This window comes from Pipistrellus hanaki, assembly GCF_964339955.1.
Source record: "Pipistrellus hanaki genome assembly, chromosome: 2".
Lineage (NCBI taxonomy): Eukaryota > Metazoa > Chordata > Mammalia > Chiroptera > Vespertilionidae > Pipistrellus > Pipistrellus hanaki.
In genome coordinates, this window is record NC_140504.1 from 73,506,754 (window position 1) to 73,519,994 (window position 13,241).

At 37.8% G+C, this 13,241-nt stretch overlaps 1 protein-coding gene across 3 annotated transcripts in view; it reads left to right on the forward strand.

Annotated features, from left to right (window-relative positions):
* The window catches only part of CMSS1 (cms1 ribosomal small subunit homolog), a 370,171-nt gene that overhangs the window by 339,693 nt on the left and 17,237 nt on the right, over positions 1–13,241 (forward strand). For all 3 annotated transcript variants that reach the window (XM_084875513.1, XM_084875514.1, XM_084875512.1), the window contains 2 exons: positions 10,394–10,465; positions 12,275–12,404. In XM_084875513.1, the coding sequence (XP_084731639.1) occupies positions 10,394–10,465; positions 12,275–12,404 (202 nt within the window). The remainder of the gene's footprint in view (positions 1–10,393; positions 10,466–12,274; positions 12,405–13,241) is intronic.

Genomic DNA, 13,241 nt, shown 5'->3' on the forward strand with positions numbered 1-13,241 from the left:
ATATTTAGGCTCTAGTTTCACCAGGTGAGAGTGTCTGTCAAGTTAGGTAGTGTTTCCTCCTGCACCACAGCTAGCCTCACTTCTATTACTGAGTCCATGCCTCTCATCTGTCCAGTATTTCGAGCCCCAAATTTATAATTTTGTAGAACTTTTTTACCCATGCAACTACATCATCTCTAGAAACCATTTCACATCTAATCATCCTTGGCCTCCTTAATAATGTAAGTATAAAGATTTGCCAACAGTTCTTTTTTTTTCCCCCAGATATTGCTTCCAAAATAAATGATGAATTCCCCTACTCCTAAAGATTGCATCACCCTCTTCCCTCCTCAACCTCAGTGATTTCAGAGCCAGCCCTGGTGACTTTGTAATTATGGTTCCCTTAAGGAATATAATCTCTCCGGAGGGATTTCATGACTTTTCATTGATGCCTCCATGATGTCAGTAGCCTTTCAGTGGTTCCATGATCCATCCTCTCCCCATCAGAGGCCAAACCGGAGTTCTTTTTCTTAAGCCAGCCTTTTATTTATCTTCTTGCTTCATAAAGGAATCTTCAGCAAGAGTACTTATCCCTTCCTGCCTTACTCATCTTTCTCTACTGTTGTATTTTCTTACTGTTTCGTTAGTTCAGCATTGGTCATTTCATATCTCTCGCATTCTTTATCTTTGAGATTTTTCTTGATGATTTTAAGTGAAAAGACTATGTCCTCACCACTCTCTTATTTACCTTTTACCTTTCCATGGTAGTGTCTCAATTCTCTTTATATTCATTTAGTGTGGTATAACAAATTGACCCAAAGTTAGTAGCTTAAAAGATAAAAATTCTTTTTTTCTTTATTGATTAAGGTATTACATATGTGTCCTTACCCCCCATTACCCTTCCCACACCCCCGCTTCGTGCCCTCCACCCCCCTAGTGTCTGTGTTCATTAATTATGCTTACTTGCATGCATACAAGTCCTTTAGTTGATCTCTCTCCCTTCCCCCCATCCTCCCCAACCTTCCCTCTGAGGTTTGATGATCTGATCAATGCTTCTCTGTCTCAGGATCCATAAAAATTCTTTACCTCATAGTTGCTATTCTCTCACAAGCATGACTTAGTTCTGTCCCTCTGGCTCTACACATATCAAATGCCAGTCAAGTTGTGGGCAAGGGTTTGGGGGCTTAACCCCCTTGTTGGAAGGCCTAAATCCCTCACCATGTGAGCCTCCCACTGGGTTGCCTCGCAACATTGTCATTGGCACAACCACAGATCATTTCCAGATAAACTCTTTCCTGCCTGGCGCCCTGCCGAGGCAATTGAGGAGCAATACCCCTTAAGCTTCCTAGAGACAGGTTTGAGAAAATCTGTGAGACAAACTTTCAAATTCTTTATAGAGCTCTTATGTGACTAAATAGTACTCTGGGGTCTACGGTCTTAACAAATGGATTTGCAGGCGTACCCTGACTACTTTCATAGTCCCTCTTTCCACCACGCTCCCTCCTTTTCATTTTACTCTTTAAGTCACAAGAAATCAGGCGACACCTTCAACAATATATAGATCTTCTTTACTATTTAACCCATGGCAGTTGATACATGTTCTACTTTTCATGCAACTGCAGATAACAGTATTGCTAACTTTTCTACTACTACATAACAAAGATTCTCTCTCCCTCCGTTTTCAGTAAGACTTTCCTCACTTTCTACAGATCCTCACCCTCAGTGTCCTCAAAGTTCAAAACTTTATGAATAGTGTGTTGAGACACACTATCTGTCCATCAATCATCTTATTTTTTGCACATTTCAAAGTAATTTGAAAAATCAGTACACTCCCCTAGACACTTCATCATGCATATCATTAACAAAAGTCCAATATTTAAAAATTCTTTTTGTCTTTTCGAGATAAAGTTAGCATACAATAAAATGCACAAATGTCAAATTTACCATTCAATAAATGGTAAACTTGTCAAATCCATATAATTCCTTTATACAGACCACAACAGGATAAAGGTTACCATGGCTCCACTCCCTTTCACGTCACCTCCCAGCTGATCACTGTTCCACACTCTGTGACCCAGGGACTGTTCTGACATTCTCCCCCTCAATTAGTTTTGCTTATTCTAGAATTTTCCGAACATGAACGGACAGTATATGTTCTTTGTTCAAGGCCTCTTTTATTCAGCACAATGCTATTTCGATTTATCATGTTGATGTATAGTGGCTCTCTTCGTTTGTATTGCTGTGTGTATTATTTTGGCAGGGCTGCCATAAAAAAATACTAATTTGGGTGGCTTCTTTTTAATTGAACTTACTGGGTGACATTAATTAATAAAATTATATATGATTAGAATTATGGAAAACAGTATGGATTTTCCTCAAAAAGTTAAATATGGATCTGCCATTTGACTCAGTGATCCCACTTCTAGGAATATATCCTAAGAAACCCGAAGTACCAATCAGAAAGAATGTATACACCACTATGTTGATAGAAGCACAATTTACAATAGTTAAGATCTGGAAACAGCCCTAATGTCCATCAGTAGATGAGTAGATAAAAATAAACTGCGTACATTTATACCATGGAATACTATGCAGCAGTTAAAAAGACTCTCTTATCCTTTGAGACAGCATGGAGGGACCTAAAGAATATTATGCTAAATGAAATAAGTCATTCAGAGAAAGATAAGTATCACATGATTGCACTCATATGTGGAATCTAAGTAACAAAATAAACTAATGAACAAAGTGGATCCAGAGACTCAAAGCACGGAACAAAGTATGGAATCTCAGAGGGAAGGCAGGGGAGAGTGGGAGGTAATCAACCAAAGACCTTGTATGCATATATTCATAGCACATGGACACAATCAATAGAGTGCTGAAGTGGTTGGAGGACAGGGGCAGGCTGGAAGGAGTCAATTGGGGGGAAAAGGAGACATATGTAAAAATTTTAACAATAGAGAATATTTTTTTAAAAAGAAAACAAAAATAAATAAATAAAAGTTAACCCCCCCAAAAAAATTATATAAGTTCAGGTATACAGTTCTATAATCATCTGTATATTGTACTGTGTTCACCACTCCACATCAAGTCTCCTTCCATCACCATTTATCCTGCCTTTTCCTCTTCTACCTCACCCTCACTTCACTTTCCCTCTGGCTACCATCATACTGTTGTCTATTTCTATGAGGTAGTTTTTGTTGTTGATGCTTAATCTCTTTACCTTTTCACCCAGTCCCTCAACCCTTCTCCCCTCTGACAGCTGTCATTCTGTTCTCTGTGTCTATGAGACTGTTTCTATTTGGATGGTTTATTTTGTTCATTAGACTCCACATATAAGTAAAATCTTATGGTATTTGTCTTTCTCCCACTGGCTTATTTCACTTAGCACAATATCCATGATGTCGCAAAAGTTAAAAATTTTCTTCCTTTTTACTACTGAATAGTATTCCATTGTGTAAATGTAGAATAGCTGTTTTATCCACTCATCTAATGGGCACTTGGGCTGTTTCCAAATCTTGGCTATTGTAAACAACACTGCATTAAACATAGTGGGGTGTGTATATTCTTCTAATTGCTGTTTTGGGTTTCTTCTGATACATTCCCAGAAGTGGAATCACTATATCATAATGCAGTTCCATTTTTAATTTTTGAGAAAACTCCATAGTGTTTCCCACAATGGCTGCACCCAGTCTGCATTCCCACCAACAGGCCACAGGGGTTCCCTTTCCTCTGCATCCTTGCCAGCACTTGTTGTTAGTTGATTTATTGATGATAACCATTCTGAAGGTGAAAGGTGATTCATCATTGTGGTTTTAATTTGCATTTCTCTGATAATTAGTGATATTGAGCATCTTTTCATATGTCTATTCGCCATTTGTATGTCCTCTTTGGATAAGTCAGACTGGGTGGCTTAAACAACAGAGATTTTGTTTCTCATAGTTCTGGAGGCTAGAAGTCCAAGATCAAGGTGTTGGCAGGTTTGGTTTCTCCTTGCCTTGTTGTGTCCTTACATGGTCTTGCTTCTTGCTGTGTTCTCACGTGGTCTTTCCTCTGTGAGCACATCCCTGGTTTCTCTTCCTCCTCATACAAAGACACTAACTTATTGGATTAGGACCTCGTGCTTATGACCTCATCTAATTACCTCTTAAAAGGCTATCTACAAATATAGTCATATAGGGGTGTTAGACTTTAACTTATTGGATTAGGACCTCATGCTTATGACCTCATTTAATTACCCCGTAAAAGGCTATCTACAAATACAGTCATATAGGGGTGTTAGGAATTGGGGGTGGGGCACAATTCAGTCTGCCTCACAAATTTTCTGACTAATATTCAATTATATGAATACTAGAGGCCCAGTGCATGAAATTCCTGCACAGGTAGGGTTCCTAGCTGCTGCTGGCTGCCAGCTGGGGCCTCCCTTCCCCCAACTGCTGGCCGGTCCTCCCCTTACACCCACCTTGGCCGGGTGCCACCTGCTCACCTGCTCCACCATCCCGCCGTGGTCCTGCTCTCTTCGGGGCCCACTGGGGCCATCAGCACCTCCACTGCCACTGCTGCCAGTGCCATATCACTGATACCCACCATGTTCCGCCACCCCCTGTTGGTCAATGAAAGTCTACCTCCCACTTGTAGAGGCAATTTGCATATTAGCCTTTTATTATATAGGATACCACAGTTTGTTTATCCATTCCTCTCTGATGGATACCTGGGACTATTTTCTATTTGGGGCTATTATGAATAAATCTGTCATGAACATTCATATAGAAGTCTTTTTGTGAATATATATTTTTATTTTTCTTGAGTAAATACCAGGAATAGAATTGCTGAGTCATGTTTAGGTTTATAAAAACTAGACTTTTCCCCAAAATGATTGTAACATTTTTGCATTCCCACCATCAGTATATGAGACTTTTAGTTGCTGTATATCAGCATTTAGGTTTATTAATCTTTTAATTTTAAATATTTTAGTGATGTGTATTGAATAACTTTTGACTAAACCCAAAAGAAACTAAAAGCAACTCTAAATTGTTTTTCTTTTTATAATAAACATTCTCATTTTTGTTATAAAATGGCAATTAAAATTTTTTAACAAATATTCAAACACTATTAAAATTTTTAATGAAGAAACAGCTATGGTATCCCTTTTCCTATTGTTACCCTAGCTTTTTCCTCAGAGTAGTCATCCTGAACTTTTAGTTGTTTTTCGTATTTGCTACCTTACAGTTTTTACTGCTGTTTCTTGATTTATCCATTTCTGACATGATATGTTAACTTCTCAAGGTAGCATATGAAAACATAACTCTCCCTTTGCCCCTCTAATCCATCTCCAATTGTCACATCCCCTGCCAACACAATATCATATTTTGGGCAAAACGGGTGCTATTCTTTTATTATTATGACCATAGAAATGCTGTTCAGTCCTGAGAAAAATAGAAGCTGTAATCATTCCTCCTTTCTTATACAAGTCTTTATTTTTATGACATCAATAAAATTACTGCACTTCTCCCTTTGTCTAGCTTGCTGTGTTCCTATTTTTAATTATTTCCATATGTTCCAACATCTCTTCCACATGCTCATTAATATTTTTCATATGCTCAAAGAGATCAGTTATTGTTATTTTTTGCAGACCTCCATGCTCCTATTCCACTCTGAATTGGCTATTCTCACACATGTGTCAAACACAAGGCCCGCGGGCCAAATCCAGCCCGCCAGGCCTTGCAATGTGGCCCGGCACCGCGCTGTCATCACTGTACTCCGCTGTCAGTTTATGACATTGTCAGTTTATGACTGTTCAGTAAACCATTCGGCCCGCGATTTAGGCTGGATTTTAGATTTTGGCCCCTTCTCTGATTGAGTTCCACACCCCTACTAGAGTCTAGACCTTTTGAGCAATTGAGACTTTTCTTTATTGCCCCTTCAACATTTTTCTGGATTAGTCTCCCTGTTTGCTGAATTCCATACCTTCCTTGGTCTTGATTTATTAAACCTTTATTTTTCTGGGGCACACCTTCAGTATCTGTGGGTAGAAAGCAAGTTTATTAATACCTTAATTTACTTTTATTGATAGTTTGGATGGGTATAAAAAACAGTTTTTAAATATGTTTTCCTTATAATTTTGAAGGCACTGCTCCAATGAGTTCTAGCATCCAGTATGCTATTCAAGATAAAAAACCAATCATTTTTTATAACCCTTTATTTATTTTTTTTAAATATATTTTATTGATTTTTTTTACAGAGAGGAAGGGAGAGGGATAGAGAGCTTGAAAGGTCGATGAGAGAGAAACATCGACCAGCTGCCTCTTGCACACCCCTACTGGGGATGTGCCTGCAACCAATGTACATGCCCTTGACCGGAATCAAACCTGGGACCCTTCAGTCCGCAGGCCGACGCTCTATCCATTGAGCCAAACCAGTTTCGGCATGACCCTTTATTTTGAATGTTATTGTTTTTCACTTTGAAATTTTTTAGAATCTTTTTTTTAATATATATATATTTTTATTGATTTTTTTACAGAGAGAGGAAGAGAGAGGGATATAGAGTTAGAAACATCGATGAGAAAGAATCATCGATCAGCTGCCTCTTGCACAACCCCTACCGGGGATGTGCCCGCAGCCAAGGTACATGCCCTTGACCGGAATTGAACCTGGGACCCTTCAGTCAGCAACCGACGCTCTATCCACTGAGCCAAACCGGTTTCGGCTTTAGAATCTTTTAGTTGTCCATAATGCTCTCCAATTTCACAGTGATGTTCTTTGGGATGAGTATTTTCCTTATTTGCCTATCGGGATTTCAATTTTGAGTTTCATGTCCTAGAAAGTTTCCTTCAGTTCTGGGTAGTTTTACATCACTCCATCTTCATTTTTTTTTTTAATTGATTTTTTATAGAGAGGACTAGAGAGGGATAGAGAGCTAGAAATATCGATGAGAGAGAAACATCGACCAGCTGCCTCTTGCACACTCTATCCGGGATGTGCCCGCAGCCAATGTACATGCCCTTGATCGGAATCGAACCTGGGACCTTTCAGTCCGCAGACCAACGCTCTACCACTGAGCCAAACCAGCTTCGGCCATCTTCATATTTTATATGATCTCTTTTTCTGCAATTCCTTTTACTGGAATGTTGAATCTCTTGACCTGATTCTCTAATTTTCTTACCACTTTTAAATTTTTTATGGGAGATTGTCTCTACTTTATCTTTAAGCCTTCCTCCTATGTTTTTATTTCAACTTTTTAATTTTTTTTAATGTTCAAATGTTTTCTGATAATATCTTTTCATGGCATCTATTTTTCATGGATGCAAATTCTTCCCTTATATGTGAGAATATTAATTGTAATTATTTTCAAGAAATATACCTCTTTCCTCAGGATTCTTTTTGTTGTTATTGTTATTTGCTCTTACGTTGGAAACTGTACTTAGTTGTCTGATGAACTTTAGCTGTCTATTCATAGTAAAGAGAGTTACATTAAACAGTTGTTAGAAAATTTTTGTACACAGTAAGGCTTGATGATTAGTGGATTTCATTGTAGGGGTAGAATGACAAGCTAGATTTTTAATATGGTACCCCCAAATGTCACTTTTTGTGGCTTTCCTCTTAAGCTATTTCATTTTTCCATAGAATAATTTAGTGGTTTCCTGCTGGTAATATATAAGCCTGGCTTGAAACATCCTGAAAGAGAGATAGGAAAAGGAAGTGAGCCTTCACCTCTGTCCTCCATCCCCTGTGTCAGACATCTTGGTCCTCTGGTCCTCTCCAGACAATAACCCTCCAGTCTGTTGCCAGGAAAAGCAGGGGAGAGGAAGCAGTAATAATAGGGTTGCTTGCCTGCCTGGGCAGGAGATACAGCTCAGTGGAATGTGTGAGGGAGGCTAATCTTTCTAAACATAAACTTTCAAACAATCTCTTTTAAACCTTTCATTCTCTATAGTACCTTCTACCTCCACCTACTAAACCTTTTCAGAGGCCAACAGATCCAACAGACTCACTTATTATTAGCTTCCACCTCTCCAGAAACCCAGGTGCTAGCTTCCTTTCTCTGCTAAATCACTTCCATGCAGTTTTATTCACTTTCTATTTAAAAAAAAAAAAGTTGTTGAAGTCTCTCCACTACTGTTAACCTCTCTGTTTCTTAATTCTTATAGGTTTGTATCTTTTCACTTTTCTATATTTTCAGTATATTGGCATTTTGCCATTGTTTTGCTATATTTAACCAGAAGAATTATTATTAAATAATATGATTTTTGCACTTTAAAGGATTGGTTATATGCCCCAGTTACTTTCCTTAAAAGCTTTAACTCTTTCATACATTTCTGGGAAGTGTGATTCTTCTAAATACATATTTAAACTACATCTTTTGCTACATATTTAAAATCATTATACTTCTTATAAAGTCATATAATGGCATTACTTATCAATTATCAAAGACATATGTACTTTTCGAATTTGTTTCCAGAAATGGTTAGGTTAGCCTGGTCTAAGTCTTCCACATCTTCATATCTAGTCTCTGAGGGTAAACATCAGCATTCATTAGACAGCTAAGTTTAGGAATCTTCAATACTATGGATTTGTATTTCCTCATAAAGTCATCTCACCACTCTGGAAATTGACCCAATGAACTTGGCTTCTTTGTACACTACCTCAACCAGCAAAGGTGACTGCTCCCAGAAAACAAATATACTGCATCTTCTTTAGGATGATCTAAGACTTTGAACCTACCATGTAAAACTGATTCTGTATCTTGACTAAAGCAATTCATAAAACATGTTTCTTCTTTCCAATGCATGATTCAGACTTACTTTTTTTATCCCAGAGTCTATACTCTTATAACTGAGCTCATTTCCAGATTTGTGTCATGTTGAGCTGATTGATTTTGTAAACCTAGCATAAATACAACCAAGCACATTGAATATATTCTTAAAGAACATCCTCATTTGCTAAATAAGAAAATAGAACAGGTTTCTCCATCTGCTTCCCAAAAACCTTGATACTGGTGACAAGATACTACAGAATGCCTTAAAGGATCTGCTAATCATATCTGGGTCTTTGCCTTAGGAGCATGAGCTGAATCTTGGCCTGGTCTGTAATTGGACTCTTATGACCATCTGGCAGCTTCTGTGACACATTAGTGGCCTTGGCCCAGTTTCTAATTGGCATGTATCTGCATCCACAAGACAGCTTAACTTTCTAAAAAAGAGAGGTCATAATATCTTTTTTACCGTATTCTTTAGCTATGATGCAATTGCTCTTTGTAGGTTTTTTGTTTTAACTGAGAAGAAGCTAAAATTTCAAGATTCCATGTTACTTTAATCTTGAGCCCTTTGCATCTACTTCTCTACTAACTGGAACAGTGTCTAGAAACTGCTGGTCCTGGCTCTGTGTCTTGAAGAAATTATGTAGCATTATATCTTTCTCTCTCTCTCTCTGGCTTCAGGCCATAGGCATTCTTAATCTGCAGACTGTCTGTAAACTGTAATAGAAAGCTTCATCTGTAATCATTTTAAACAGAGCCAGTGGAGACAAGATTGCTTTAGTTAGTAGCTTACCAGTTTAAATTGAGTATGCTCTAGTTGGAATGGAAACTTAATCAAGGAAAAACTCAGAATAGGTTTTCACTTACATTTTATATCTTACTTGGTAACTTTTTTGAAAATGTTGCATAAAAGACCCAGCACAGGAAACATTTTATATTCTTGCTTATGATTAATAAATATGGAATCTGAAGCATTCTATTTTATAAATCAAGGACATAGTCCAAATTTCCTGTTTTTCTACATTAAAAAAAAAAGGCAGGATAAAAATAGCACTAAACAGTATAGGGTATTCAGGGGTCAAGGCAACAGGCAAAATCAGTTACTCAAGATGGCTGGTGCCAAGACTTCTCAGACCGTCAATAGACACATTCATTTTGCATTCATCATAGATAGGTAAGATGTTTGTCCCAGGTATTATAAAAATATAAGTAACTATATCCTATTTCAGATTTTCTATGCTTATTGAGGAAAGGAAAGAGTTACAAAATAATAAAGTAATAAACTAGTGACTTGGAAACACAGGTTCACACATTGCTAGTTCATGGAAAACACAAGTCTCACCAGTCAGGCATTCTTATTACGTCTTCATTTTCATCACATCTATTTCTGCCTGTATTTTACAAACCTGGCTACTGTCTTTAATCTTTAAGATCCTGCACCACCTCCCCAAACACACATGTGCACTCACATATTATGACCTTTGTTCAAAAATTTTTCCCGTCTGCCTAATAGCCTACAGTGGGTCTTCTTGCATCTATCTGAAGAATATTACCAAGATGATCTGAAGAATATATTTATGGCTATAGGACTTTGGGATTGGTGTCATTAGTTGATACTTCATCATGCTAAGAGGAAAGTTTTCTCACTTGTATTTTTTATAGCCTACGGAATGTTTCTTGGTACAACCAAAGGAAACAAAAGAAGATGCCACCAAGACCAAGAAGAGGAGAAAGGTAATAATTGCTTACAATGGTGTGGCCCTACCTGGGTTACATCACCTTTTTTGTATAGTGTGCTTTGATGAGGCAATTATTATCATCATGACTTTAGAGATGAAGAAATTTTAAGATTCAGTGGGATTTGGTGACTTTCCTAAGGACACTTGTAATAAGTGTTTCTGTTGTAGCTAAAAATAAATTCTTCTGATTCCTATTTCAGTTTTGTGAAACACTAAACATCTTTCTTACCCACCCTGTGTTTTCACTGTGGTTAGAAGTCAGACATGGGTTTCTAATTCTAGAAGGTGCCCAGAGCTCTCCTGCCCTATGGCCCCTCTGGCTCTGCCCGATGAAAGTTTACCAACCTTCTTTTCTTACCCATTTCAATGTTTAAAACCTTTTATCTTAGAGTATTAATAAAAAGAAAATAAGCCAATGAAGGTAGTATAAGGATTTCAGCCTCCTATTTGGAACCATAATTTAAAGCAAAAGGCACCCCTTGTATTTCAATACTTGACTGTGAGCATATGGAAGACTCTTGCTCCTATGCAAACTTTCTTATGGCTCAGACTTGGAGAAAGTGTGGTTAGCTCTGACCTTCCACCACAGTTGTGAAAACAGGAGTATAATTCTCTTGCTGCCAAGAAGGGTCTTGCTGAAGTCAGCAGAGGAAATATGATTGGGATTAGAGGAGAGAAGATGGACTCAAACCAATTACTTAACAGCAAGCTTTTAGAAAACTGTAGTGTGTGTGTGTGTGTGTGTGTGTGTGTGTGTGTGTGCGCGCGCGCGCGCGTATGTTTTCTTTGCTTGCAAATAGCCAAATAGGAAGATAGGATATGCCAAATTGGCTGAGGTTTGGCAAGTCCTTAAAGAAGTAACGTTAACTTCTCTTTGATAGTTTGTGCACTAATGGCCTTCAGGAGTGTTAAGTTCTTGGTGGCTCAAGGTCAGAACTCTGGCTAGATAGGTTAGCCTTGGCTGAGGTCATGCTAAAATGTGCCCACCGATGACATATTTTTTAAAGTTAATTCACTTGACAGAACTTTGACCATTCTCGGCAGTGGTATAGAAATGAGGACATTGTGGAAGAAGGAAAAAAACTTGGGGACTGGGAGGTTGGTGAGTAACAGCTCTTTCTAGATCTTTGGTGAAACATTAGAAGGAAATGAGAAGGGAAGTTTATGATGAAAATTAAAGGAAAGAGTGGGTGTTCCTAGTACATTGCAAGCATTCGGTAAATGCTACACAAATAGGTCCAAATTAAAATAGATGTACAGTATTCCCTGTTCTGCTTCCCATAGGACCACTTCAAGACTTGAGAATTGAGGTTCTAAAAGTCTCCCTTTGCAGTGAGTCCTGTGCTCAAATTACTCCTGTAGCTTTTATTTAATCCCCGAAATCCAAAGTGAGAGTCAGTGCTTGAAAAATCAGGTTAAGCAAGAAATTCTCAAAATTCTGCCCTTCCAGGTTTGAAGAGAGCTTCTACAGAATCAAGATTGCTTGACTTTTAACAGGAAATAAAATCCTATTATGAAAACTGCTCTAAAAATGTCGGTTCTCCTAGAGGTTTTTGTAACTAGGAATTACAAGGAATCTTTTAGATCCTCCACTCATTTTTCAAAGCAGCAGTGCCCAAAAAATTGCTATTATGTTTTCTCAAGTGTGTTTATTAGAATTCACTTTCATACTTGGCTACCACCAAAGCCTATGTGCAGTTTAAATGCCAGAGGAATCAACCCATCATAAGCCAAATGCCATTCTAAAGTCTTTCCTCCTTGTTTTTGTTTTTGTTTTTTTTTCCTTTCTTTCTTCTCATCTTAGAAGAAAATTACTGACATTCTTGCAAAATCAGAGCCAAAACCTGGGACACCTGAAGACCTACAGAAACTGATGAAGGACTATTACAGCAGCAGCCGCTCAGTGATTGAATTAGAAGAACTGAAGCTACCAGGTACAGCCAGGCTTCTTTGTTTTTGTTTTTGTTTTGTTTTGTTTTTTTTTGGGGGGGGTTGTCTGTTTGTTTGTTGTTGTTGTTTAATTTCTTACTATTCTGAGGTTAGTCATTCAGAAGGATCCATTGTTGATTGCTAGCAATTTTCCTGATGAGGAGGAGCAAAACAGATTCATCTTGATGTTATGACAAGGTATCTCAGCCAGACATTGATACATTTTCCCCATACTAATGCTCCTTTCCTCAACCTCGTAATTTTAATTTGTGGATGATTTCTTTAAGATGCTACATGGGAATCTAATAAGATTTTAATTGTATTTTTATTCAAAAAGCTAGTTGTTGAGTATGCTTTTTTTTTAAATATTTTTTTATTGATTTCAGAGAGGGAGAGAGAGATAGAAACGTAAATGATAGACAATCATTGATCGGCTGCCTCCTCCAGGCCCCCTACTAGCTATTGAGCCCACAACCTGGGCATGTGCCCTGACTGGGAATCAAACTGTGACCTCCTGTTCATAGGTCGATGGCTCAACCACTGAGCCACACCAGCTGGGTGCTTTTATTTATTTATTTATTTTCTGACCAGATTCTTCGAAGAGTAGCAATCCCTAAGGAGGATAGAAGTTAAATAAAGATAAACCACACATTTAAAAGTATGCACATGAAACACTAATTTATTCATCCTTTATAGATAAGAATGTTAGCTTTAATAAGCAGCTTAATTTTATTATTGCTCTTATCATGGATTTCTAATTATGGTTTTGCTTTTAGGATAGTTGTTGGGTCCTGGCCCAGACTTTTTCCAGCCAACTACCTAAAGATAGGGACAAAATTGTG